Source organism: Eumetopias jubatus, unplaced genomic scaffold, assembly GCF_037043125.1.
Source record: "Eumetopias jubatus isolate StellerSeaLion01/CBP00866 unplaced genomic scaffold, mEumJub1_p1.0 scaffold_15, whole genome shotgun sequence".
NCBI classification, from domain to species: Eukaryota; Metazoa; Chordata; class Mammalia; order Carnivora; family Otariidae; genus Eumetopias; species Eumetopias jubatus.
The window spans coordinates 62,016,234-62,043,903 of NW_028274821.1; the positions used below are offsets into that span (position 1 = coordinate 62,016,234).

The 27,670-nt window shown below is 52.7% G+C and overlaps 1 protein-coding gene across 1 annotated transcript in view; it reads right to left on the bottom strand.

Annotated features, from left to right (window-relative positions):
* Positions 1–1,028: 1,028 nt before the first annotated feature.
* CORO2A (coronin 2A) overlaps positions 1,029–27,670 on the bottom strand; it is a 48,909-nt gene continuing 22,267 nt past the window's right edge. Inside the window, exons 2-12 of the mRNA XM_028108853.2 lie at positions 22,204–22,404; positions 13,987–14,103; positions 11,394–11,543; positions 9,931–10,110; positions 9,110–9,226; positions 8,239–8,343; positions 7,428–7,524; positions 6,505–6,617; positions 6,054–6,144; positions 4,868–5,127; positions 1,029–3,849 (exon numbers count right to left, since the gene is read on the bottom strand). Coding sequence (XP_027964654.1) covers positions 3,718–3,849; positions 4,868–5,127; positions 6,054–6,144; positions 6,505–6,617; positions 7,428–7,524; positions 8,239–8,343; positions 9,110–9,226; positions 9,931–10,110; positions 11,394–11,543; positions 13,987–14,103; positions 22,204–22,404 — 1,563 coding nt within the window. The 3' untranslated portion in view covers positions 1,029–3,717. The remainder of the gene's footprint in view (positions 3,850–4,867; positions 5,128–6,053; positions 6,145–6,504; positions 6,618–7,427; positions 7,525–8,238; positions 8,344–9,109; positions 9,227–9,930; positions 10,111–11,393; positions 11,544–13,986; positions 14,104–22,203; positions 22,405–27,670) is intronic.

A 27,670-nucleotide genomic window follows, 5' to 3' on the forward strand; every position in this document is an offset into this window, starting at 1 on the left:
AAACAACCAGTGTCCTTCCAGGAATTAATGGATAAAGATGTGCTGTGCGTATATACGGTGAAATGTTATTCAGACCTAAAAAAGGAAATCCTGCCCTTTACCACATGGATGAGCTTGGAAGACTTTATGCTCAGTGAAATAGGCCAGGCAGAGAAAAACAAATACTGTTTAGTTTCACTTCTATGTGGAATCCAAAGAAACAAAAAAACAGTTGAACTCCTAGCAACAGAGTGGAATGGTGGTTGCCCGGGGCTTTGGGGGTGGGGTAAAGGGTACAAACTTTTAGTTGTAAGCTGCCTTAGTTCTGGGGATCTAAGGTACAGCCTCGTGACTGTAGTTAATAATACTGTACTGTATACTTGAAATTTTCTGCGTGTAGATCTCAAGTGTTCTCACCACACACTATGTGAGATAACAGATGTGTTAATTAACTTGATGGTGGTAATCATTTCACAAGGTATACATATATTAAATCATCACATCGTATACCTTTAAAAATCATGTACCATCTAAATATATACAACTTTTGTCAATTGTTATCTCAATAAAGATGGAAAAAAAAATTCTCAGTTCCTATCCTTGGCTCTTAATACCTTTGATCCCTGCCCTGTCTATGCTCTCTACCTTTTGTTTCCAGACCAGGGAATAGCTAGTTTTCTCTTCTTGGGACCGCTCTTCCCCAAATACCCTTTGCCCTGCCTACTTCTATTTATCCTTCAGGTGTCTGCCTAAATATCGCCTCCTCCAGGAAGCCTTCCTTGCTTCTCTCCCAGAGCAGCCCACACTTCCCCCATCCTGGCCCTCCTCTTCCTTCCAACCATGACTGAAAACTTCAGAGGGCAGGGACCAAGTCTGTTTTATCTGTTTCCCAGCCTAGTCTCTGGCCCAAACAAGTAGATACTTAATTGGTATTTGTGTAACAAATCAAGAGAAGGAAAGCTCCAGGTATTAAAATCTCTAGGCAGATGTTATTATTTTGTTACATTCTTTCCATTGTACGATTTCACATCTATTTATTTTCACTTTTATTTCTTATTATTTTTTTTTTTTTACAAAGGTAAAAGGAAGTTCAGAAACATTACAACAAACTGTTTCAGGCACGGTTTCATATTAAAAGCATAGATCTATTTTTGATTTCCTTCTTCCCTCTATGATACAATCTTAAATTTAGTTCCAGGAAGAACATTTATTGTAGAGCTAAGGTGGATACGCCCCAGTGCTCATCTTCCAGTGCTGTCTTCATTCTCAGAAAGCTCCTGAGTCAACAGTCAGGGGGCTCCCAGAGTATGGAGTAAAGAGATGAGTGCACATTCTGCTTGTCCTGAGTGTGCCGGCCTGGCCCTACAGATGCTGGGCAACTTCTACTTCATCAGTCAAGAACATAAACAAAAACGCAATTTTAAAAAATGGCTTAAAAAAATATTTGATAAAAATTACCTATCCCTCTCCCTTGCTGTGAAATAATTTAAATAATTTATTCTAGTTAAAAAAAAAAAAGCAAACCCAAAAAACAAGTTTGTTCACAGATGCCTTCACATTGTTTTTAAGCATGAGGTCTGGGTCCCTTAAGGGGTAGGGAGAGCTCGAGAAGGTTCTGCGCAGAGGAGGCATTCGGGATGCTCCCCAGACTCAGCCCCCCCTCCTGTTTGCAGCCAGTGCCGGTGGGAGGGATACTTCTTCATTCTCTGAGAATGACATGGGGCTAGTGTCATTATTCTGACCAGGGGGATGGTGCCTGCCGGGCCCATGTTAGAATTAGAGCTGGGTGTGCCCGGGAAGCCCATCCAGGGGAGCTCTGTTCCCTCACAACCCCTGGGATTTGGCCTTGGTGAGCCCCAGTGACCAAGTCAACAAGATAGGGGATGAGAGTGTCTGGCATGTGTAGGCAGACAATGGGTCAGAACCATGGCTAGGGGAGGGGGTACTCAGGGGTCGAGAGCCCTCATTGAGTTGTAGCCAGGGGTCCCAGAGAGACATGGGATAACGCTTCCAACCTGGACTTAGAGGATGGAGTTGGAGTCCCGGAGCCTGTCTGAGGCTCACTGTCCTCGTCTCTACCGGATGGGCTAGCCCAGCGGCTCTCCATCCTCGCTGTACTGCAGAATACCTGGGAACTTATAACAACACACACAAAGCCAGGCCCTACTCTGGAGACGCAGCTTCAACTGGTCTGGGGTTGGGATGGGGCATCTGTATTTCCCGAACCCTGCTAAGAGAACTCTCATGTACAGCCTGCACTGAAACCCACCAGGTTAGGTGGCCTCCTCAGTCCCCATCCTAGCTCCAGGACTGCCCTGTGCAGTGGGCAAAACCCCATCGCCTGCACCTCCTCGGTAAGGAGGGGGTACATTTAATTTCCAACATCCTCCATCTCGAGCTAGACTGCTGTACTGACCACTGAGAAAGAACCTTACGAACGGGCTCAGAACACAGACTCCCAAAGGCGGGACATATAAAAACTCTCAGGCTAGAAGGGAACTTCAGGGTCATCCGGCCCTACTCCCTTGCCTAGTGCAGTCATCCCTCTCCAGAAGTGGGTGGCCATGGGGCTCTGCTGGCATCCTGCAGTGCTGGGGCTCCCTACCTCCTGGACCAAAATCTGCCTACATCCTCCTGAAGCGGGCAGGCTCTGTGGCCTGAGGACTTTGGGGGTGGCAGTCCGTGGTCATGGGAACCACTCTGATGTCTCCTCCCCCACATAAGGGATGGTGTCTGCCCATACTTGGCTGATTCTGGTTGAAGAGAGGATGGTATGGGAGCCTCCTATGTTCTAGCATTGGGCCAAAGCTTGACTTATTTCCCCGCAGTTAAATCTCCTCTGCCCATTCACCAATGTCTTGGGAGTTCCTACAGCAGACCCTGATCATCACCCTCTCGGTAGTTTTCCTTAGGTCAAGGCCAAGGTTTCTCATCTCAGGTGGCAGACCCTGTAGAGGGCAGCACACCCCAGGGTCCCCCAGGTTCAGTTGGAGAAACTGAGACCAGAGAGGGAAGGACTTGTAAGAGGTCACTGCACAAATCAGGGGCACAGCCGAGGCCAGAATAAACGGATGCCTGCCCTGTGGGCTGAGAGCTGCATCAGACCAGAAACAGCAGAAAGACAGACCCAGCAGACCAGAGGCTTGACCCAGCCCTGCCATGAACCCTCTGCCGACCTTGATCACTTCTCTCTGAGCCTCAGTTTCCCCACCTGTAAAATGAGGAAGTTGGGCCAGATCACTGTTTTTCAAACTTCTAAAGATTGTTTCAGAAGCAGAATTACTTATTCCACAGAAGCCAACATATAAATCAGAAAGAAAGGGAACTGTCTGGTTGAAGCGGGCTGGAGGGGGGGCACAGCCCTCCTGCTTAGGCTTCCTCCCATTCTGTGGACCACAGTCCAAAAATCACAGGCAGCTTCCCCTCTTAGGTCCTTCCAGCTCTAACTTTATTCTTTCCCTTGAGAAGTTATAGCTCATCGTGGACCCTTAAACACAAAATTAAACAGAAGGCAAGTTACTGTCTAAAAAGAGTCACTTCAGACACTTGTTTTGAGAAGGCAAATAGAAAAACGGCACCACATCCCTCCCACTAGAATCTTTCAGCAACCGAGAGTTTTCGTTTTCTGGTAAAAAATATAGAAATAGTGGTTGTTCTTGGGGGACTTGTGGTTTGGTTCTGGACCTCCCCATGGAGCCAAGTGGTGTCCCTGAGGGTGGGGAGGGCAGAGGTCTCTGCTCAGAACCTCTCTGAGCCCATCCGCGAATTTTTGACCTCCAGTTCCAACTGTTTGGCCTGCACCTCACGCTGGGTCAACAACTCCCGGAGTCTTCGGATCTCCTCCTGTTGTCGATAGAACATCTGCAGCAGCTGGGAAAGCACAAACAGAGGGAGTGATCACTCCATGTCCCAGGATGTGACGGGTCAGAACACCAGCAGAAAGGACCAAACTTTGCCCCCTTTTCACACAGAAAGGTGGAGGCGATGAACATGGCTGAGGCTCGAGGGAGCAAGCACTGAACGGGCCTTTATAAACACTTTTCTTCACCCAGTAAACGGAAATTTTAGACAACTCGATGTTTCAGACCTTTCTTTGCCTCCTTAGATCCCCTGTGGACTAGAGGAAAGGGCACTTGGCCCTGAAGTCTGGAGACTGGAGTTTTCACCACTAAACTAGCTAAACTATGTGACCTCAAGGCAAGTTACTCATCCTCTCTGAGTTTCAATTTCCTCCTCTAGGAACTCGGGGTCAGAAAATGAACCTGGGCATTAGCATCACTGCTGCGCTGTAGAGAATCGGAGCAGACGCTGGGCGCTCCCCCTAAGGATGTTCGAGAAGCCACTGCATGCTCACCACACCCCTACGAGGGGGGTAGTGTTAGCATCGCCCCCCACCCCCATCCGTGCCACTGTGGAAACTGAAGCTAAGAAAGATCCGGCCCCTGGCTCTCAGGTCCTCCTGTCATCGATGCTCAGCAGGGGCAGGCTCAGAACTCCTCTGTGAGATGCCAGCCCCTGTGTTTTTAGCCACTCCATACTGACTCCCAGGGATGGGGAGCGAATTCAGTCAGGTGACATACCACAGTGCCCACCACAGGACCTGGCACGCGGTCGGCACTTAACAAATGTCGACTCTGAAACAGATAATCCTAGGATCAGAACTGGGAGGGACCCTAATACCAAATCAAACCCTCTGCATCTTGTAGATGGTTTTCCACCATCTGGATGTAAACCCGCCATCTTGGCAGACATACAGCGCTCACTGCCTGTTTGGTGAATGAAGTCACAGAGTGAGTCAAGCGGCCAGGCCAGGCCCCACCGCTGGTTGTTATCACCCCTCATTTTCTCCCCACCATCCCAGGGCAGGCACCACCCTCCTCGTTCACACCTCGTTCTCTGTCTTTGGTGGGGGACACTCCATGTCAAAGCCGTTTGTGAGCCGAGCTGTCTTCTCTTCCGGCCTGCGTTCTGCTGCTGCCTGCCTGGGCGCCTTCTCCTCTGGCAGGGAGAAGGATCTCCGGCCATCTTCTACAACCACCTTCTCTGTTTGGTTGGAGGGGGCCGTGGAGACGGATGGGGGTCTCTCTGGGAGCAGCAGCTCGGGGCTCAGCAGCTCAGAGCAGGGCCTCAGGGACACCATGACTGGCTCTGGGAGGGGAAGCAAAGGGCTGTGTGAGGCCTGAGTGCTCACGAGCAGATGCTGACACACACAGGCACAGAGCCTCGGGACAGGAGTGGAACTCTGGCCACATGCAGACGGGAACCAGCCCGCACACCAGGGCAGCCAGAGTGCAAACACACACTCATGTGATCATCGAAGCGAGGCCTGGTTTGCAGGGGCAGCAGAGTGCACGCCCTGGAGCGGCCCCCAAACACGGCAAATGCCGCCAGTGGAGCCTCGTCCTTGCTTTGTAGGGACAGTCCCACACGCACTGCGCTCAGCCGTCTACCAGTTCATGAATCCTCCCCCCAGCCCTGAGAAGCAGGGGAGGCAAGGTATCAGTCACAGAAGAGGCAAGAGGCCCAGAGAGGAGCAGACCAAGTGTTACCCAAAGGGGAGGCAGAAGGAGCGGGAGGTCCCAGCCACAGGGACAGCCACCGGCGTGGGGCCGAGGAGCACACGTTCCTTCCCCTGGGCTGGCCCTTAGGTGGACAGGACCGGGAGGGCATCGGCACACGGGACAAGGGCCTGGGGCAGGGGCGGGCAGTGGGGAGCTGCGGCCTAGAGGGTCTCTTAGGTAGAAAAGTAACTGAAAAGGTGGGCGGAGGGGGGGATGGGCAAAGGCACCCAGCTGTGACTACCCACTCACTCCGCACAGCCTGGAGTTTCAAGAAGATTTCCATGGAGCAAAATCCCTCGATTTGGAAAGACTTTCCTGGCACTTGGGACAACCCCTCCCTTCTCTGACCCGTACGTAACCGTCCTAGCCTCTGGGGACTGGCTGTCAAGGACCAGCTGGCTGGGGTTATGGGAGAATACAACTAGAGGCCACGTGCCTCTCGGCTACCGGGGCCACTGCACACTCCCATTTCCCCTCACGTTCACACGGGGCCTTTTGTCTGCCCCCCCTCACCTTTATTCATGCCACGGAGCCACTCCTGGGCTGTCAGGGACGGCCAGGCACCTGCCGTGGGCGGGTAGATGTCCTCCTGATAAGACTCCGACTGTAGGAAAAGCCAGCACAGTGAGGACTGGGGTGGCAAAGGGGCCACCCAGATGGGAGGGCCCTCAGGGATCTGGGGTCCAGGCTTTCCCCACCTAGGAGTTGAAGAAACCAAGGCCCAGAGAGCAAAGGGACATGCCCAAAGTCACAGAGCAACTCAGGAGCAGAGATAGGGTGGGACTCGGGACCCTTAGCTCCCAGCAACACTGCACTGACAATGAGAAAGGCCTTTCCCTTGAGAAGTGGCCATCAGCCTCCTTGCTGCTACCCCAGGGGCATGGGCTCCGGGCTCCAGGTGCCAGGGCCTGTCCTCTCCAGGAGGGGTTCCCACCTCCCTCACAGATGGCCACACCACCCTTACCCGCCGGGGTACAATCATGGATATAGGCTCAATGAGGCCTTTGCTTGTAATCAGCTTGTAGAAGCGGAAGATCTCGCAGGAGGTGACGTCGAGACCTCTCTTTGGCATGACACCTGCGGGCAGATGGCCAAGGAGGGCTCAGAGGTTCTGGCTGGGCTGGGGTCACAGGGACCCAGGGTGAGTGGCAAAGCCAGACTGCATACCTGGGCACGAGCAGAGAGCACCCTCCTCCCACCACCCTTCCCTCTACAGACAGTTCATGAGCAAATACCTACGTTGGGCTGGGCCCTGTGCTGGGAAAATGGAGTTGAAGTAATTAGACTTGGTCCTCACCTCCAAGGACTTCAGTGATTTTAGCTAGACTTTAGGGGAAGCGTGCTCTGTTCAAGGCCCTCCCTCACCACCCCCTCAGCTTGTGCCCGAGCTGCTCTGGACAGAGCTCCTGCCCCTGTTTTCTGTTGATTAGTGCTAGCATGGTGTCTTTCTCCTTCCCTTTGCCTTTAATCTAGCTGTGTCTTCATGTTCAAGTGGGTTTCTTATAGACAACATGGAGACGTGTCTTGTTTTGTTTTGTTTTTATCCCCAGATACACTTTCAAAGCAGGGGCTCTCCTAGGTCAGTCTCTCTTATGTCATGGCTACTGTTGTAACTGCTCCACCTTGGCCTAGAACGCCTTCATTCTCTCCCCATGCTGTGCTCTGCTCCCCTTTTGGCTCCTCAAGTGTTGCCTTCTCTGGAAAGCCTTCCTTGACTTGCTGCTGCTTGCTCCCAGAGAACCTCCTGCACACCTCCATTAGAGCTCCCATAGTCAGTGTTGATCCTCCAATCTGCCCTCCTGAATGGGGGCCCCTCCGGGGCGGGGCCCTCATCTGACTCGGTCCTGTCTCCCCAGGCCCCACGTGGCCTCAGTGTTCCATACTCACCCATCCCCTTCTGTGGGCTATGGGAGCGGTATTCTGTCAGGTAGCTCAGGTGGGGTTTGTCGGCGCTCACCTCATAGTAGCGGATGTTTCCATCTCCCTGAGGAGGGGGAGGGTACAACTCAGAGCCGCTTCCCATCGGCCCCCTCCTGGCCCCCGCGGCCATGTAGCAGATACCCAGTGTTACAGCGAAAGAAGCACTGGCAAAGCCACTCCACACAAGAGAACACCAGGGAGCTGTCATCAAAGCAGCAGGGGGTCCTCATTTTAACACTCGATCGCCCCAACCATGACCCAAAGCCCACCTCTGTGCCTCCAAGGCAGAAGCTCTGGGAGCACCGGCCTGAGTCCCAGTCCCAGCTGCACATAAAGGTCAGGAGTGGTGGGTCCTGAGATCACCCAGTGGGTCGCACCGCTGGGGCATTTCTTGTTGTCGCTGTGCTGGTGACCGGGGAGGGGTAGGGGGCAGGGAGCGCTGCTCCAGGCATTGGTGGGTGGGAGCTACAATGTCAAGTACAGGATGGTCCCACCCAGTGAAAACCTGCTCCACCCCAAATTCGAAGGTACCCCTATTGAGAAAATACCGACGGTGCCTCCTCATCTGGCCCCAGAACTGAGGAGCGACAAGCTTGGGGTGTCTGACCAAAGCCCTGGCCCCTGGGAGCCAGGACAGTGGGATGGGGTACCGTGTTCACCACAGGGAGATTCCTGCTCGTCCCTAGCCCTGCCCTGCATCCCAAGAGCCCCCGGCTGCTGTCTGACTAGCGGTAGGGTTAGGCTGGGGAAGTCCTGCTCCCTCCCATGCCAGGCTGACCTTCCCCACCACGTAGAGCATGTTGGTGTCCACATCATAGAAGGGAAACAGCACGCCCGAGGAGCCATCCAGGTCCACCTCTGAGAGAGGCTTGGAGAGGTTGTCCTGCAAGGAAAGAGAGACCAGGAAGGCCTGTGGGTCACTCCTGGAGCTCCTCAGTGGTGTTCTCGGAGATGGGAATGCCTGCCAGGGGGTTCTGGGTGAGTGTGAGTGTGTGTGTGCGCGCGCGCACACGTGCATATGCACGTGCATGTGAGAGGGAAGGAGACAGAGGGAGAGACCACCACCTTTTATTCTGCCGGCATTTTGCCTTCAACCCATCACCTCTCACACACCTGCTCGCACGCCAGCCCTTCTCTGCCTGTGTATTTGTTGTGAAAGGTGAAGGAGGAGGTTTAGAGAGAGGAAGCGATTTGTCCGGTCTTTGAAACTCTAGCCAAGGGCTCCTTCAAATCAATACTGCTTGGCTTGGCCCCTACCCTCACTGCCCTCAGCCACTCCCCCTGCCCACCTGCCTCAGTGTTCGGTTCCAAGCCGGTGCTCCAGCTGTTCCTTCTGTCCAGAGGGACGTCTCCTCTCTCTCCCCCCACCCCCTGCCCTGTCCTGCTACTTGGAGTGGCCACCTCCCCCCGACTCCAACACCACGGCCCATTCCCTCCTTGAAGGAGAAGATGCACAAGGTCTGGGCTTGCTCCCTCTGGCTGTTGGCATCCCCCCATTTTCCATCCCTGCATCCTTAGCACCAGGCAGGCTATGCTAAGTACATGCTTGAGCAATGGGTAGGGCATGAATGAAGGAGTGAATGAATGAAGCCAGCACTCGGCTGAAAGGTGATGGCGAGGGGCAGGGCAGGGCTGCACGGGAGACTCACCTGGTCCCACACGGCCAACTGCCGGTTGTTCCATCGGGATGTGCCTGTGGACAGCAGCTTATTCAGGTGCCCCAGAAACAGCACTTTATTGGCCCGGTGCTCCGTGCAGTTGGCTTCCTGGACGGATACGTGCGGTCAGGGGCTCGTGGGTGGCAGCTAGGGGCTCTGGCCTCCCTGCTTTTGCTGCTGCCGCTGCGGTACCTGGAATGCCTTCCTTGCTCACCACCTAGCTCTGCTCTGAGAATCTTTCCAGAGGCACCACCTCTGGGAAGCCTTCCAGAGACCCTCCCATCCACATGGAGTCACTCCTACTATTTTTGCTGAGAGTTCTTTTCCTGAGCTAGGATAGAGCTCCGTGCTCTTGCTGGAAGATGCCTGAGCGCTCACTGTATGCAAGGCCTGGGACTGGGAGGGCATTGTCACCTGCATTATCTCGTTCAATCCTCCTGGCAGATGGGGAAACAGAGGCTCAGAGAAGAGGAAGTGCTTGTCTACAGTCACACAGCAGGCAGGCAGGAGTGACATGCCTCCTGACAGAGCTAAGGCACACTAACAAGTTCTGGAGTTAGACCAGGTTCAAAGCTCAGCTTTCAAGGTGGGCAAGTCACCTGACCTCTTTTCGGCTTCTGTTTTCCTCATCCAAAGAATGGGGGTGACATATCCTACCTCCCAGCGGTGCCAAGAGGACAGACAGAGCTAGCACATGTGAAGGCTTGGCCACAATGCTGACAGCATTACCACCCTGTTCTCCGAAGCCTCCCCCAGCCCCTCATCGCTCCTTGCTCCTCTGCCCCCAAGCCAGACCCCAGCCCAGCACAGACCTGGAGGACGGCCCCTGCACGGGGGTCGAGAATCCGAATCTTGCGGTCTTTACAGGTGGTGGCCAGCAGGCTGCCGTTGGTGTTGAAGGACATGGAGAGGATCGTGCCTTGGTGGCAGGTAATCGTCCGCACGGGGTTCATGATTACAGACTCCTTTGTGTCCAGGTTCCAGACCATCACCTGTACAGCAATGAGCTGGCTCTGAGCACAGCGGCCACCCCCGCCCCTGGCTCCCACAGTCGCACGCCCACCAGGCTGCAGTGAAACACTGTATCCCCAGGAGGGAAGCCGCAGATGGCAGTCTGGCCAGGAAGCCTCGGGTGGGAGGATGGATCTGCCGGCTGAAGTTGCCACGTGGCAGGAGGGGAAGCTGGGAGTCAGGCTGTCTGGCGGTGAAAAGAAAACACCATCTGCTTTGGGGCAACAAACCATCCATGCTGGGAGGACCCCAGGGGATGAGCTAGTCCAGGGGCTTTCACACACTTATTAGCAGCAGTTTCCACCTCACACAGATAAACAGGGCTGCCATGTTCAGCTGTGTAGGTTGTGCACTGCACAGTTTCAGGGCAGTCGGTTCCCATAGCCCGTGACGTGACCTGCGCCCTGTGGGGCTGTGTGCAGAATAACTTGCACAACCATATACGGCAGCCCTGCAGACACATCCTACATAAACAGATAAAAGAGTGCTTCTGATCAGAAGGGGGTCAGACGCTCTGTGAACCACTCCCATCCCACCCTTTATCGATTACAGAGGTGCCCAAAGTGACTCTGTAAAGCCCTCTGTTGTGAAGGGGAGAGTTTAAAAGCCATGGCTATGGTCACACCAACCCCATTTGTGTACAAATTGAAAAACTGAGGCCTAGAGAAGACAAGGGACTCTCCTAGTTCCTACTGCAAGGCAGAATCTAGGGCTCCTCCACTATGAATTTTCCCAATCCCCAGGGACCACAGACTGCCAGCTTGGCAGTCAATGGGGCAGTGGGAAGCTTCTCTGGATAGGGCCCAGCCTATCCCCTCCAGGAGGACTAATGGGTTGAATAGTGTCCCTCCCAAAACTCATGTCCACTGGAGCCTCAGAATGTGACCTTATCAGGAAACAGGGTCTTCGCAGATGTAATTAGTTATGATGAGGTCATACTGGATTGGGGTGGACCCTACATCCAATGACCGGTGTCCTTATCCGAAGATGAGAGGACACACAGAACCACAGAGGAGAAGGTTGTGTGAAGCTGGAGGCAGGCTGAAGTGCTGCAGGTGCAGGCCAGGGAATGCAGGGAGCCACCGGAAGTTACAAGAGGCACGGAAGAATGCTTCCCTAGGGTCTCCGGAGGGAGTGTGGCCCTCCTGACACCTTGATTTTGGATTTCTGGTCTCCAGAACGATGTGAGACTAAATTTCTGTTGTATTAAGTGCCCAGTTTGGTCATGTTAGGGCGGCCCAAGGAAATGAGCGCATGGACCCACCTTGAAGTCGTAGCCAGAGCTGAAAAGGATGTTGGCGGCCGTGGGGTGCCACTCCAACAGGCCCACCCTGCGGGTGTGGCCCATCAGCTCCTTCTTGCAGGCTGTGAGGTTCCTTGTCAGCAGCTGCTTGGGGATGTCCCAGATCTTAATCTTTAAGGGGAGACACAGGCGGCGGGGGGGGGGGGGGGCGCGTTGTTAGCCAGGTCACCTTGGTACCCCGGCCACCCTAAGCCACAGAACTGGCAGTGCCCAGCAGAAGGGCCAGGGGAGTGCTCTCCGTATGCATCTCACTCGGTGGAAGCGCACCTGGAACCCTCAGAGGGTCAGAGGCTTTGCCAAGGTCTTCCGGCCCAAGCAGGGGCTGGCATTGCCAGAGTTGAGCCCCGGCCTCCAAATCTGCCTCCTGGTAATAAGCTTTGCCATCCTAATGGCCTGTGTCGTGGGCAGCTGGGCGGGCCACAGGCCTGACTCCCAGGCCGGATGTCAGATCAAATCCACTTCCCAGCCTAGAATATCTGTCCCTCAAAGTACAGTTGTCTACCCCTTCCTTGTCCCAAAGGCTCAGGCTAGAGCCCCAAATGCCCGGAGCAAGAGTTTGTGCTCTGTCATCAGAACACTAGGGAGCCAGGGCAGTCTCTGGAGCAGGACAGGGTGGGGCCAAGCTCTTTCCTCTGGAGTGGCCCCCTTGGATGGCCTGAAAGAGGAAAGATGCAGGGCCAGAAGGGCAGGCTGGATGGGGTCATGGCCTGTATTTCACAGGAAGGGTCTGGGAAGAGGAGATGGGGCTTCCTTTCAGAGTAGTGTTGCCAAGGAAGGAAGAGGCTTCCACAGAAGAAAGCAAGGTCCCTGTTAAAGAGGCGTACAAATGGAGCTGGGGAGCGGGGGGTGGGGGGCACAGAGGGGATGGCAGAAACTTGATGTTCTTTGTCGTCCTTCAGAGCTCTCAGGCGCCTAGGTGACTATACATCCCCTTTCCCTCAGAGATACACAAGGTTTTCAGGTAGGCTTTGCTTTCAATTCAACACGTATTCACTCCCTGGTCATCTGGATTTAACCCCAGGAAGGCAAGCCCATGAGTGCCAGAGGTTCCCGATGAGGCGCTGGGTGAACGCTATGATTGCACGGGACCGGTAGCCGCTGAACAGTGGACTCGGGCAGATCTGTGTGCAGATACCATCCCCCAGGCTCCTCAGAGCTAGAGGGCCAGCCCTGCCCCACGGGTGCCGGGGACAGGGAGGACACAGCTGAGCACTTTCCATGGGAGGGCCTGGGGTTAGGCACTGCCACGCCCCTGCCCAGAGCCAGGTGCACTCCTCCTGCCCCTGGGGCATCTGGGAAGGAATGGGGGCAGGAGATGAGGGTAGCTAGGAATTTCATAAAGACCTTGAAGGGAGTCTTCAAAGCAGGCCTTGAAAAGGCAGGTATTCTAGGAGTGGGGACAGACTCCGATATTGGTTATCCCGCCCCTGGAGACAAGGCCAATTCTCCCAGGGCCTGACCGTGTCTTCAGTGAAACTACCTCAGCAGACGCTGTCCTTTATGCTCCTTGGCATCCCCTTGTGCAAAGTGACACAAGTCCTCTTAGAATTTTCTACCTGCTTCTCCTGAGGAACTGCTCTGTTTCCTTTCATCAGACAGTGAGGGTTCCGTAATACATTCTATTTCCCTTTTTGCCTTGACTGCTAGGCAGCTCTGAGCTAAACCTGGAGCTCAGCAGTTGCAACCCTTCACAGCCAACGTCCCAAGGATCATTTCTTCAATTCCTCCATCCGTGGCTACTGCTATTTAGGGAAGGGGCATAGCTCAGTGGAGATATATTGGGCTCTGGAATCAAGCCTTAGTCTGAGGCCTTGCTCAGCATCCACAGCCTGTGTGACTTTGGGCAAACTGCTGAACCTCTCAGATCCTCAGGTTCTCCATAAGAAAAATATCCTACCTTGTGGGGTTGCCAGGAAGACAGGGTGAAATAGTGAGAGTCAGGACCGTGGGCTGTGTCTTTTGTTTTAAGCCATACTCACTGCATTTTAGAGGTGGGCACAGAATAAATTATAAATAACATCGAACACTGTGGGGAGCAGGGATTATGACCCTGGTACAGAACAGGGGCTCAAAAAGTTGGTGGGGCTGAAGCTTTGGGGATGGTTATGGTGCCCATATTCATATAAGGATTCCACTTCTAACCTTTTACAGCTCCCTTTCCCCACTGTCTGTGAGACTAAGTGTCACAGTATTTTCTGGCAACAACAAAAAATGCTCCTCACACCATTTTATAGTTCCCCCAGAAGATGGGCTTTTCCACTGGACTACGAGTCTCACTGGATCCTCATTAGATAGTTGGGAGCTATTATGCCCATTCTAGAGGTAGTGGGACTGAGGTCCAGAGAGAAGATCTAAAGGGGTGGTGCCCCAAGTCCCAGAGCCCAGAACTTCTCCCCCACAATCTCACTGAGCCCCTCCCCGCCACAGTGACCTCACCTCATGAAGGATCAGGGCATCAGGAGCATCAGAGCCCAGAACAGACACCATTCCACCTCCCCGTGCCCCAAGCCCCCTCCTCTCGGGAAAGGGAACCGCCTCGCGCGCTGACACTCACTGTGGTATCTTCAGAACAGGAGGCGATCTCAAAATCATTAAAAGGATTCCACTTGATGTCTAAGACGTTTCCTCTGTGCCCGCAGACCCTTGGGTAGTGGGGGTCCAACTTTCCTGTCTGCAAAACAGTGCCCAGGAGTGTTGGGGAGAAGAGGGGGCTAACTCCACTTAAGCATCTGGACAGTCCCTCGGCAGTCAGCAATCACTGAGTAGACAGGAAAACGTAAGGGACAGACGGGGTGGGAATCTAGGCCCGACCACCATTCTCTGTATGATGCTGGGGGAGTCACATCACTTCTCTGAGCCTCAATGTCTTCCTCAGCAAAATGAAGGCAATAATAGGTATTTCCCAGGGTTCACATGAGGATCACAGGAGATGAGGTGTGGAAAGGGTCTAGCACAGTGACTAGCACATAGTAGGTAATCAGTAGAAGGATATTTGCCCTCAGACACTGCTGGTGGGAATGCAAAAATGGTGCAGCCACTTTGGAAAACAGTCTGGCAGTTCCTTCAAAGTTAGACATAGAGTTACCATGTGACCTAGCGATTCCACCCCGAGGTATATCCCCAAGAAAAGTGAAAACACAGGCCTACAAAAAACTCACATACCAATGCTCATAGCAGCGTTATTCACAACAGCCAAAAGGTGGAAACAAACCAAATGTCCATCAATGGATGAATGAATATACAAAATGTGGTATATTCATATAATGGAATATTATTTGGCCAAAAAAAAAAAAAAAGGAATGAAGAACCAACACATGCTACAACATGGACGAACCTTGAAAACATGCTAAGTGAAAGAAGTCAGACATAAAAAGCCACACATTGCAGGACTCCACATAAATGACCAGATGTGGTACCAGACGCGGTTTCCTTCTTAAGAGCAAATTAATGCATCTTTTGGTACCCAGTCTTCAGAACCCTGACTAATACCTGAAAACAGGTAAATCCATAGAGACTGAAAGCAGATTAGTGGTTGCCCAGGCCCCGGGGGGTGGGGGGGGGGACAGGAGGAGGGCGATAGGAAGTGACCACTAGTGGGTACGCTGTTTCTTTGTGGGGTGACGAAATTATTTTGAATATTTTGTGATGTTTACACAAGCATGTGACTATATTAAAAACCTACTGAATTGTACATTTTAAAATGGTGAATTTTGTGGTATGTGAATTACATTTCAATTAAAAAAAAAGAAAGAGCATCTCCTCCCCCTCCCCTTGGCTTACTGAGAATTACTGTGTGGGTGCTGGGAGGACACTGCAGCTCAGCACACAGACCTGGACTTCCTGGGTCATGGGACCACCGCGCCCGTTCAGTCACAGAAACCTAGAGCTGGCAGTGACCAGCACCCTCATTTCACACATCGCACTGCATGGCTTGGCAGAACGGGCACCAGGACCCAGGCCCTCTGCCTGCCAACCAACGCGGGCTTCGTCCACATCCACCACCCCACCCCAGGTGCTGAAGCCCCCTCCCCGCCTTGCCCCCAGAGTATGAATGCTCTGCAACCCAGTTTTCCATCTATAGGGAAGAGACAGCTGAGAAGAAAATTGGCCAACATCCACGACATACGTAGGGGACAGGCCGTATGCAAGGTGTAGTACGTGAGCCGGCAGCTCATCAATGCTTTCGGGGTCTTTAAATAAGATCTTTCAAGAACAGAGCGGACTCAAGGAACACCCACCACCTCTCCTTCCCTCACCTCCCCAACTCTGCAGAAACCACTGAGACGGTGCTGCACTGAGACTGAGGAAAGATGCAGTGGTGTCGCTGACCTGGCTTCATAAGGCTTCAAAGCCACAGCTGCCACAGGAATAGACACAGAGCTTCTGGGTCACTCCGGCAACCTAGCAAACACAGACACCGAGACCCTGGTTCACGGGGGCTTATGCATGCATCTTAGTAGCTCTGCAAACAGAGCTAGTGGTCCTGGGCTTCCCTTCACAAATACTCTCCCCAATTCAGCTCTTGCCCTTTGGGAAAGGGTAGTAGACAACTCACCCTTTACTGGATCCCATACTGGAGGGGAAACTCTATACAGGGCATTATTTGATAAATTGGAACATGAAAGGTAGGTTATAGTATTGTTGCAATGTTAAGCTTCATGAAGTTGATAATGGAATATGGTTAACATAAGAGAATATTCCTACTTTCAGGAAACACAAGTATTTAGGGGTAAAGGTCAAAGATATATGTAATTTATCCTCAAATGCATCAGAAGAAAATGATACCCTCACATATACAATCATACAGAGAAAAGGAAAGGATGTGGACTTGTGTCGGTTGAGTGATGTATGAGGTCCATTTGGGCTCTTCAACAAGGAAGAGAGGTACAGGCTCCCCGCCCCCTGCAGTGGGTAGCACCTGGAGCCATGCCCAGAAGGAAGAACATGCACCTGCAGGCCCTGGGCCAGGTCTCCGCAGGACCACCACTCCAGCCACCAGCCTCTCGCCTAGCCTCAGGCCCTTCTGCATGCTGTTGTTGGTGAGCTTTCAAAAATCAAAGTCTGATCGTGTCGTGCACCTGCTCAAACTGTGCAAGCTTTTTCCCTCATGTGTAAAATGTGAATAATAACCTCCTCCTCACAGGATTGTTATGAGGGTAAAATGCATGAAAAGCCAAACAGTGAAGCGCTCAAATAAGAGCAGCTTTTGTTATGTGTGTGTGTGTGTACGCATGCCCATGTGTACCAAAAATGAGGGAGGAAAGACTGGAAGGAAATGCACCAAAATGCTATTCATGGTTTTATCTCTAGATGGCGGGAAAATGGGTAGTTTAATCATCTTCTGTGTTTGTTTGTTTTTAATTTTCCAAACTTTCTATAAAACCATGTGGATTTTGCAATAAATAAAAGGCATTTAACACAAAACTCCAAACTTTCTGAAAAGATGGGTCCTTCCTGGATTAGTCCAAAATGTTGTAAAAACTACAGATCTTGAAAGGCTCTCAGAGACCGGGAATGGTAAAAACACGGCAAAACTCTCTTCTTCTGCCCCGGTGGCAGGCATCACTAATGGATTAGAGCACGCTCACGGGCCCCAGCCTTGAGGGACTTGCTCGGGGTCCCAGGGAATGTGGGGGGCGGAGCAGGGCTGCAGCCCAGGGCTCTGGCTCCCAGGTGCTGAGTGTGCCACACTTGCTGTGTTGGAGGCTCTCAGCCCTGAGTCAGTGTCCTGCCCCCCTTCTGCCCACAGCCTTGCCTTGCCGTAGGCCATTTCCTGGCTCAAAGGGCATGAGCAGTGCTGGGCCTTTTGCTCTGGCACACCCAATTGCTCTCTGGCCCAGAGCCCTGCCCTAATTTTTGTCTGGAAGGTTTCTGGAAAGAGCTAATGGTCAGGCTGGCCTTGGCTGATAGGAGGCCAGCCGCATTCAGACTCGGCTGAGCCACGGACTCGGGAGATGCTTCGGGGCCAGGCATGGCTCAGCCGGGCCAGCACTCCTCCCAGGCCTCCCAAACGGAGACCCAGCTACAGACAACTTCTCTTCCTTCTCAGAGATGGCTGATTTCCCACCCCACTACTCTCCCCCACCCCGGGCTGCTCTGTCTAACAGGGTTTTCTGCTGAGGTCTGATATTAACAGACTCCATTAGCCAGTCTCATGGGCTACTGACTGAGCTGCTAAAAGCCCTGTCATGACAGGGACATTTATAATCAGGGGGACATTTATAATCAGGAGGCCACTTCTACCTTTCAGTCTGGCTCTCCAACACCTCCTTCCCCTTCTCCACGCACCTGGAGGCTACAGTGTCAGTCTGGCCCCCTCCAACGCGGTCCACTCACCGGGCCCACCCCCAGGGCTCTCCCTGCCCTTGCGTTCATTTCTCCCCACCCACCACACCTCGTAGCAGAGTCCACCTTGCACAACCCTGGCGGGGGGGTGGCTCGGCTGCAGGCAGGGCCCCAGGCTCACCTGCCCCCAGACCTTCCTGCCAAGCACTGCCCAGGCTGCGGGAGCCTCCCTCCAAACAGGCCGGCCCCGGGTCATGGTAGGAGGAAGGAGGCTGCCTGCAGAGTCACCTGGCCCCTGGGGCAGCCTGGCCCTGCTGAGAATAACCTCCAGGACACCATGGTGAGGCCAGGTACCTTCCAACACTGATGCTCCCGTATACGCTCCATTAGATACTTAGCTAGCTTGAAACTCCCTTCTCATGGCACCAGCTTACCGAGACCTTTCTGTGCCTGGCTGGGATGTAATCCCTGGTAACCGACAAGGGGCCCCTAGAAACCAGAGCCCAAACCGAGAAGCTGCACGCAGGCCAGTGAATCGAGAGCGAGGCCCCACGACCACACCCAGGGCCGGGCCACGTTCTGGTCCTCACCCTCGGGGCTTGGGATCCTTTGACGTCATCTCCCTGAGCCTCAGCATCCTCATCTGCACGATGGGCCAATACTTCCCGTAGAGGGGCTAATGAAGGCGTCAGCGTAAGCACTGTCCCTGCTAACCCTGTAGGCCTGTCCGCCGGGATGCGCTGGGTCAAAGGCCCAGCACGCGCACCCTCTCCCTCTCTCCTCCGGTCCTACCCGAGCATACTGCATGTGCTTACCCAGGAAAATATCCACCAAATGCAATGCGTTCACCTTTCTGGACCACGATTCAAAGGAACCAAGCACAAAGAGCAACTCTGGAGCTTGCTGGAATGCAAACTGCCCAGCCCCACTTCTGACCCACCGAATCGGAATCTGTGTTCTTACACTCAGGTATGAGCTCTGATTAGTGGCTTCCAGCTCCCGTCCTGCTTGGGTTCCTAGGAGTCTGTGACCGTAGCAATTAACATGTGTCCTTGAGCTGTTTATGGAATTTCAAAAAGCCCAAAGGGAGTCACACATTTTACTTAGATCAGGCTGCACAGGACAAGTGAGTCTTAACCGCCCAGTGGCTTCTCACTGGACTCAGAATAGGGTCTCCTATAATAGATTCTTGCCGTGGCCTCCAAGGCCTTTCCAGTCCCAGCTCTGCCCCCTCTCTGACCTTACCTCACACTCCTCTTGCCTCTGTGACAATCTGTACCAATTTGTGTCTTAAACACACCAAACCCAGGGCCCACACCGAAGCCTTTCCCGCCTCGGGGCCTTTGCACTTGCTATTTATTCTTCCCGAACACTGCTTCTAGAACTTCAAGGGGATCTCTGCTCAAATGCTGCCTCCTCAGAAAGGCCTTCTCTGATCATCCTATCTTTCTAAACTAGGTCTACTCTCCCCACCTAGGTCCACTCCATCACATCAAAGCAACTTATTTTCTTAAATCAGTTGTTAGTACCTATTTATAGTCAGTAGTTCATTGAATTAGAAATTGTGACAGTTCTGAAAGAGGCTGAATAATAAAAATCTGAAAAATACATTATTCAATTAATTGAGAATACAGTCTGTATGGCGGGTAGAATCTTTTAAAAGCACCCAGAGCTTGGGAGAAACAAGTCAAATGGGTCATCTCTAGGGGACCTCTGAGCTCTGATCTTCAAGTCTTTCCATAAATCCCATTTTACACTTGTCCCTCCCCAGCTTGAAAAATCTCAGCTCTAGAATACAGTTCACACTTCTCATCCTGGCATTCATTTCCATTTACTGAGGTCATCTTTAATATTGGTCTTTCACTGCTAGATTCGGTTTGCTAGCCATTTTACATGCATCTTTTTTTTTCTTTTTTTAAGATTTTATTTATTTATTTGACAGAGAGAGACAGTGAGAGAGAGAACACAAGCAGGGGGAGAGGCAAAGGGAGGAGCAGATTCCCTGCCGAGCAGGGAGCCCGATGCAGGGGCTCGATCCCAGGACCCCAGAATCATGACCTGAGCTGAAGGCAGCCGCTTAACTGACTGAGCCACCCAGGCACCCCATTTTACATGCATCTTGAGTGAAACTGGCCTGTCATTTTTCTTTCTTGTTCTGTCCTTGTCTGGTTTTGGAAGCAAGGTTACACTGGCTCACAGAACAAAGAGGGAAGCAGTCCCTCTTTTCCTATTCTCCAGAAATGTTTGCAAAAGATTGGAATAATCAGTTCCTTGGAAGTTATATAGAAATTGCCTATAAAACCACATGAACATAGTATCATCTTTATGTATGTGTTTGGTGTGAAATGCTGCATATTAAAAAAAAGAAGCATAAAATGTAAGTGTTCAGCTTAATGAACTGCTGGAAAATAAACTGCCCATTTATCTGCCACACTGTCAGGTTCAGACATGAACTATTACCAACACAAAGGAGACCCCCCACCGTGGGGCACTTTCCAGTCATAACTCCCCCTTCCCCCAGGGGTTGATAATTATCCTAGTTTTCTTGATAATCCCTTGCTTGCTCTTCCTTCAAATGTTGCTACTTACTTACACATCCCTTAAGGCAGAGTTTAATTTAGTCGGTATCTATCTTTAGGTAAACAGAATAAGACAGTTTATAATTTGTTTGGTACCTTTCCCTCAAAATTGTCCTTAGGATTCATCCATGTTGAGGCACCTGGGTAGTGCAGGTGGTTGAGTGTCCGACTCTTGCTTTTGGCTCAGGTCTGATCTCACCGTCACGAGACTGAGCCCCGGGTCAGGCTCTGTGTCGGGGGGTCTGCATTCAGCAGGGAGTCTGCTTCCGATTTTCTCTCCCTCTCCCTGTGCTCCTCCCCCTGATCTCTCTCTCTCTCTCTCAAATAAATAAATATTAAAAAAAGATTCATCTATGCTGTGGTATGCATATATATGTTGTTCTTTTTCATGATTATGTATATTCCGTAGTATGGATATATCATAATTTATTCGTGTAATTCTTGGACATTTGAGGTTTTGCAGTTTGGTGACAATATGAACGTTGCTGTAATTGTGTTCCGGCGCACATAAACACACTGCAGGGGTATACCCAGTGATGGAATCTCTGGGTCACAGGGTGTGTGTATTTTCCTCTCTACTAGAAACTATCACATTTTGTTCTAAAACATGTGCGACAGTTTACCCTGTCACCAGAAGAGTCTGAGAGTTTACATGGCACCATATCCTCACCACCACTCACTATTCTTTGTTTTTTCTTAAAGATTTTATTTCTTTATTTGATAGAGAGATAGAGAGCACAAGTAGGCAGAGTGGCAGGCAGAGGGAGAGGGAAAAGCAGGCTTTCTGCCAAGCAGGGAGCACGACGTGGGGCTCGATCCCAGCACCCTGGGATCATGACCCGAGCCGAAGGCAGCCGCTTAACAACTGAGCCACCAGGCACCCCCGCCACTCACTATTCTTAGATCTTCACATTTTTGCCAATCTGGCGGCGGCTGTGGTGGTATCTCACTGTGGGCTACTGCTGAGATACTCCTGAATGGGAATTTAAATTTTATCTTTTGTAATTGATTTCTAATTCAATTCCATTCGGATCAGAAAACCCGGTCTATGAGACTTCATCTTATATTTATGACTGGGACTTCAGAAGTCCTTTGTCGGGGCAGGCGGGGGGGGCAGTGTCTAAGTCTGTCATTTATTGTTTCTGCTGGCTCTTATTCATGGCGGCTCACATGCCTGGTGATCTCAGATTATGAATCTGCCTGATCTTACTCTGTGGGAGCCCTGTCCACAGGTGGGATGCTTTCCTCTGGAGAAACTTCCTATCTGCCTCTGCTGGGAACCAGAGGCACGACCAGCCAGAATCCCACTAGCCCCTCTGGAGGTTCTGCCTTGAGCTGACTCGGGCTTGGCATCCTGAAAAGGTTGGCTCTTCAGTTAAGCTATATGAAACTACCACTCTGGGGTCAAAAACTGTTAAATAATTAGCAGTTGCATATGGTCTAACCTATCCGTTTACATTAGGTTAACGTTTGCTTGCAGGACAAGCTGCTGCTTTCTATTTGCTTACTGCTTACCTCTCCCAGTTAGATTTTTGGCTCAAGATTTGTTTCCTTTTGTTGGGGAGGGGAGGTGGCTTTGGAGATTTCCCCAATGTCTTGTGAGCCCAGCAATGCATTACAAATGATATTTTATTCAGGAGTGAGTTATTTTGCAGTGGGGTGGAGGGCAGGTCTTAGGAGTAGCTAGGCAACTGCTAGAAGCAGAAATCCCAGGATACGCATTTTTTTTCCCAATGAGGAAACCAAGGCTCAAAGAAGTGAAAGGACTCAAGGTCACATGGCTGGTAAGAGGCAGGGTTAGGCTCTGAACCCACACATGAGACCAGAAAGCCAGGCTCTTCCTACTTCCGCTGCCTGCACTGCCTCCAGAGGGCCGTGTGGGCCTGAGGTTTAGCCGGCGTCCTTACCTGGTTCAAGGGAATGACGAAGAAGGCCCCCCCACAGGAGCACTCAGTCACGACTGCAATGAAACAGGGGTTCACAGCACAGAAGTGACTGTCGTGGACACTGTGGGTGATGGGCACCGAGTCGTAGCAGTTCTCCTTGCTGGCTGGTTTGCCAAAGACGTGGCGGAACTTGGAGCTCCGGTACTGGGGACGCCATGACATCTGCGGGAAATGAACAGGACAAGGGGGGCATGAGGCTCACGGCTCTGACAGCGGGACACTCGGGGAGCTCCCCTGGAGAGGGCAGGCCCAGGGTAGTGGTCGGTTCTATGTGGACAGGGCGCTATCAAGGGCAACCAAACGAGCAGGCCGTCATTGTGGCTACTTCTACGGATCTGGTGAGATGATGGATGATTATCACTGACCTGTTTGCTTGTCATCTCTTCACGTGTCAACCCAAAAGGCAGAAACGCCAGAGAGAAAATTCAGATTTCCTCCCTATCGGCCCACCCCACTCAGCCCAGCTGTGTGGGTCACACTGTGTCCTCTGGAGCCAGCCTGCGTGGGCTCCAGTTCCAGCTCTGCCTCTTACTGGGCTGGGTGGGCAAGTGACTTAACTTCTGCGGCCTCAGTTTTCTCATCTGTAAAATGGGGATCACAAAATCATCTGTCTCACAGACTTGTCGTCAGGACTAAATTATAGGTTCCTTGATCTACAGTCATAATTACTACCACTACTATCATCTGGGCATCTTGAGCTTCCCTAGCTCCTCATCCAGCCCCGTATTTGTTCACTCTAGTTACTGAGCACCACTGTGTGACTAGGCCCCGTGCCTGGCACCGGGGGTTTGGAGAGAGTAAGCAGGAGCCCAACCTTAGAGAAGTGAAAAGTCTTGTGAGTAAGGCCACTAGGGGAAGGTGGGCCACTGGGACTCAGTGTACTATAGGTAATAATAAAGGTTTGTACATGGCAGTCCGGGAGGGCTTCCCAGAGAAAGTGACAAGCGAGCTGTGATTTGAAGGATGAGTAGGAGTTGGCCATGTTGGCAGGACAAAGGTAAGGTGGCAGGAAAACGTCCCAGGCAGATGGAACAGCCTGAGCAAAGGCCCCGAGAGAGAAGCAAACATGGAATGTTTGGAGAATTACATGTGGTTTAGTAAGATTAGCAAGGACATGTGGAAAAGAAAGGAATATATATGCATACACACACATAAACATGGAAATGGGATGATGGGAGTGAAGAGAGCGCAAGCTGGAGGGGGAGCACGGCCAGGTCACGGATGGCAGCAGAGGCTCTCGGCCTCATGAGTGGCCAAACACATGACACCACGTGGCCACCGCTGCCCGGGTCAAACCCCTAACCCCAGTCTCTGACCCCACCGGGCCTGCCCGTCCACGCTCCTCGGCTAGGCCAGAGAGAGCCTTCTGGACACCAAGCCTGGCTGTATTCCTCACTCCTCCCCCAACTGAGTTCACCCTTGGGACGCTCTCGATTCACTGCTGCCCGGGAGGAGCAAGGCCAAACCCAGGCTGGCATTCAAGGCCTTCCGGTGTGGTGTCCCCCCCCCACCCCATATTCCAGGATTCACCTTTTCTTGCTCATCTTCTAAAATGTACTTTCCAGATAAAGAACATCCCAGCTTCCCTTGTACCTGCTCTTGCATTTCCGGTCCCTTGCCTCCCCCTCTGCTTGGCCTGCCCTTCCCAGCCCCGTAATCCCTGTCCCCATCCCCATAAATCCAAACCCTCCCTCCCCCAGCTCCCAGGCCCCTTCTCCAGAGTCTTCCTTGCCGCCCCAAGTAGCAGAGCTCTTGTAGTCTCCTCTCTTCTACCCCCCCACCAGCCCCGTCTCCTCCCTGCCCTCAGGCCCCTGACACTGCCGGCCCTGATTCCAGAGTCTGGTGTCTGGGCTCTTCTCTGCTGCTTGCAGGTTCTTCAGAGGAAGGCCCGGGGTTCTGCTGCAGGAGTGCCCAGCACAGAGCTCTGCCCACCCCCAGGCCCTAAGAATTTCCCAAGGGCAGTCACATTTGGCTGGGCACCCCCAGGGTCAGGACAAAGAAGGCATTTGCTCTGTGATCAGTTCAAAGGCACAAGATTAGACTGTTGACCTCAAGAAGTCACAGTGATCGGGGGGTCCCACACATGAGTCAAACCCTCTACAGGAAGCCCACCAGCCTCCTGGGACAGGTCTGTCCTGTGAAGCTCAGACATTTCAACTCTCCTTTTGGGAGCTGCGTTTGCCAGAGCTATATGAAGCGGCCCAGAATGCAGGAACAGACTGACTAATTAATGTCCGTCTGATCCCAGAAAGGAGGTAAGAAGCCTTACAGAAATGGAGAGCACACAAGATGGAAGCAGATGGAAAAGCCACGGCGAGGCCATGGGGACAGAGGGAAAATGCAGGAAAAAAGAGATCACCTGATATTCGGGGGGAGCTAAGCTACTGAATGTGCGCTGTCAGGTCCTCTACACAGTGGAGGTGCACCTCAGACTTGAGCCTGAGCCTCCTAGTGGCCAGTTCAATAAGGCAAACCGAATCAGAAAGAGATTTAGTCAGTGTGTGTAAGATACAAGCCACCACTTGCTAAGGAGCAGCCCATCTTTTCTCTGCGCTGGGTCCTGAGGGAAATGGGTCCTGGGGGGTCTTCTCAGGAAAGAACAGCAAGGACCAAGATGTCCCTAGGGTCTTGGTCATTAGATGGCAGCTGAGGAACTGCCTTGGACCCGGGCTGAGGGTAGGAAAGTAAGGGGCAAGTCAGCAGGCTCAGATCCAGCCCCCCAACTCTGCTTCACCTTCAGCAGCAGCAGTGCAGGGGGGGGCCACACCTGTCTGTGGCCAGTGTGATGCTCCCCCCACGTTCCAGCCGCCTTGCCACTGGGCAGCCACGGTATTAGTTCTAGCCAGTAGATCGGGGGCAGCAGTCTGTGTGCCACTTCCAGGCTGGAGCATGTAAGCCCTGCCTGTGACCCTCCAGAACTCCTGACCTTAGAGAGAGGGAAAGAAGGCCGAGTGTTCTAGATGATGCAGCTTCCATCATCCTGGGACCCCAGGGGACCACGTGGAACAGAGGATCTCCCCCTAACGGAGACACGTTGGACATACAGTGTGACAGACATAAACTCACAGAGCGAGCCGCTGAGCATGTAGGGCTATTTGTCACAGAGGCTAGTCTATGCATCCTGACTAACACCCTGCCCCGTGCAGCGCCCACCAATGGTAAACTGGCAATGGCTGTCTGTGTTTGGTGTGGCTGGAGCACAGGAACCCACGGGGGAGCGGTGGGCAGGCAGGACCACGACCCAGATCACCTCAGGAGCCACAGAAAAGAACCTGAACTCTGAGGGCAACGGGGGGTTGCTGCAGGGATGAAAACAGGGGATCGAGAAGTGGAGCTCACTTTTAGGTGGATTCCCTTGATTGCCAAGAGCAAGACAGCATGGAACAGGTGAGAGGTGAGGATCACCTGGGTTGAAGTAGGGCAGACGGGACAGAGAAGAGCGGACAGGTCAGTGGAAAACCAAGGAGGGGGGATAAGAGTCAAGGCTATGGGCTGTGGGGTTAAGAGGGCCGGTCGTGGTGCCGAAATCACCATGACCTAAGCGGCATCGCCCGTCCTGGCCCCTCGGCCACTCGTGCTGCTCTCCCTTCACCGCCCCAGGGCTCGGCCCCACACCTGAGGGATGGCTCCCAGCCCAGGGTCAGGGTCAGGAGGCCCCAAGAGGCAAGGGCTCTCCTTCAGCTCAGTCACCTCCATGGCAATGACAACTCAGTTTTTGGGTGCTTGCTACGTGCCAGGTGCCATTCCCAGTGCTTTCCCTGTATGCACTTAACAGGCAGGTGCTACCTTGCTCCCCAGTATAGATGTGGGGGTTGAGGCAGAGAAGCGAAGGAACAACCCACGCGAGGTTACACAGCTAGCCAGCTGGAGCTGGGGGCTGAACCCAGCCCTGCCTCCGGAGCCTCCAGAGCCTCCAGCTCCAGGATGAGGAAGTCTCTTTCCTACCATCACATGCTCAATCTCACCTCAGCCCCGAAGGGGAGGCATCGTGACTGTTCTCACCCCGACTTTACCGAAAAGTAAAACAAGGCTCAGGAAACTAAGTGGACACCGTCTGTAAAGAAGGCTCTTTGCTTCCACTGATAAAGTCAGCGGCTGTGGAACAGTGACAGAAAACTAAAACTCTGTTAGTGACCTTCTGTTCCCTTGCCCCCAACTCCACTCCCCACTCTTCCCCACCCTACCCTGCCCCAGTGCCTTATCTCCCCTGCCAAAGTTCTTCCAGACCTGTTGCCAGGGAAGGAAACTTACAGAAGTGGGGGGATGGGGCCAAGCCAGGCAGGCCGTCTCTCCCTGGGCCCGCGGTATGGGAGTGTGCACACATGTATGTGGGTGAAGTCTGTGCAGATGTGTGTGCGCTGGGTGCAAATTTGTGCCCGAGCACTGCATTCATCATACGCGCCGGTGTGTGGATGCATCTGGGCGTGCATGTGTGTATCTGTGCATGCACGAGTTTAAGGACTCAGCAATTCAGAGAGCAGGAGTTTTATTTCCCCCACAAGCAGGCACTTGCCTGGAAATGCAGACCGCAGAGGGCCCTCGACACATCGAGGGCCCTCGCCCATGGGCTGGGCCAGAAAGGCCGATCTGGGCTAGGTTTATCCCAGGCCACCAGTCCTACCCTGCCTGGTGCCATCCAGCAGGGCCCACATCAAAGTCACAGCATGCCTTCTTAGGTGTGGCGGGCCAGCCCGCTGGGGCACCGAGTGGGGGGTGGCCTGGCTTCTGCTGCTATCCCATGCATGTTTAGCGGGCCTGATGCCATGGGATTAGGCTTTGCAGGCTGCAAATTCCCCGCACCCCAAAAAGATTTAGTCATCTCTGGGTTTAACATCCCATTGAGTTTAGTTCTTAATGCCTGACAGGTGAATGGCTTGCTGGCTGTCCCATCCCTTCCAGTTCCCCTGCCAGATAGGTGGAGACTGTTGTCCCATTTGATGAGGGCAAAACTGAGGTGCCGGGAAAGTGACTTGACTAAGATGACATTAATAGGAGCAACGGGAGGTGGGAAGCAGAAGCCAATGCCCCTCTTCCTGCTATGTGCTCCTCTCTGATGTGTGTGTTTGTGTGTGTGTAAGACAGAGAGACACAGAGAGAGAGAAAGACACACACGTGTGTGTGTGTGTGTGTGTGTGTGTGTGTGTGTTCCTGCCTGTCCCCAAAGGCCTGTCTTCCCAGCACAGCCCTGCATCATTGCAGGACAAAGGTTAGCTGCGGGGTGAAAGAAACCAAACCCAAACTGGGAGTGGTACAAACCAGCATAACAGATTAGTCATTAATTTGCCTGTTCCTGGGCGCCTGGGTGGCTCAGTCGTTAAGCGTCTGCCTTCGGCTCAGGTCATGGTCCCAGGGTCCTGGGATCGAGCCCCGCATCGGGCTCCCTGCTCAACAGGAAGCCTGCTTCTCCCTCTCTCACTCCCCCTGCTTG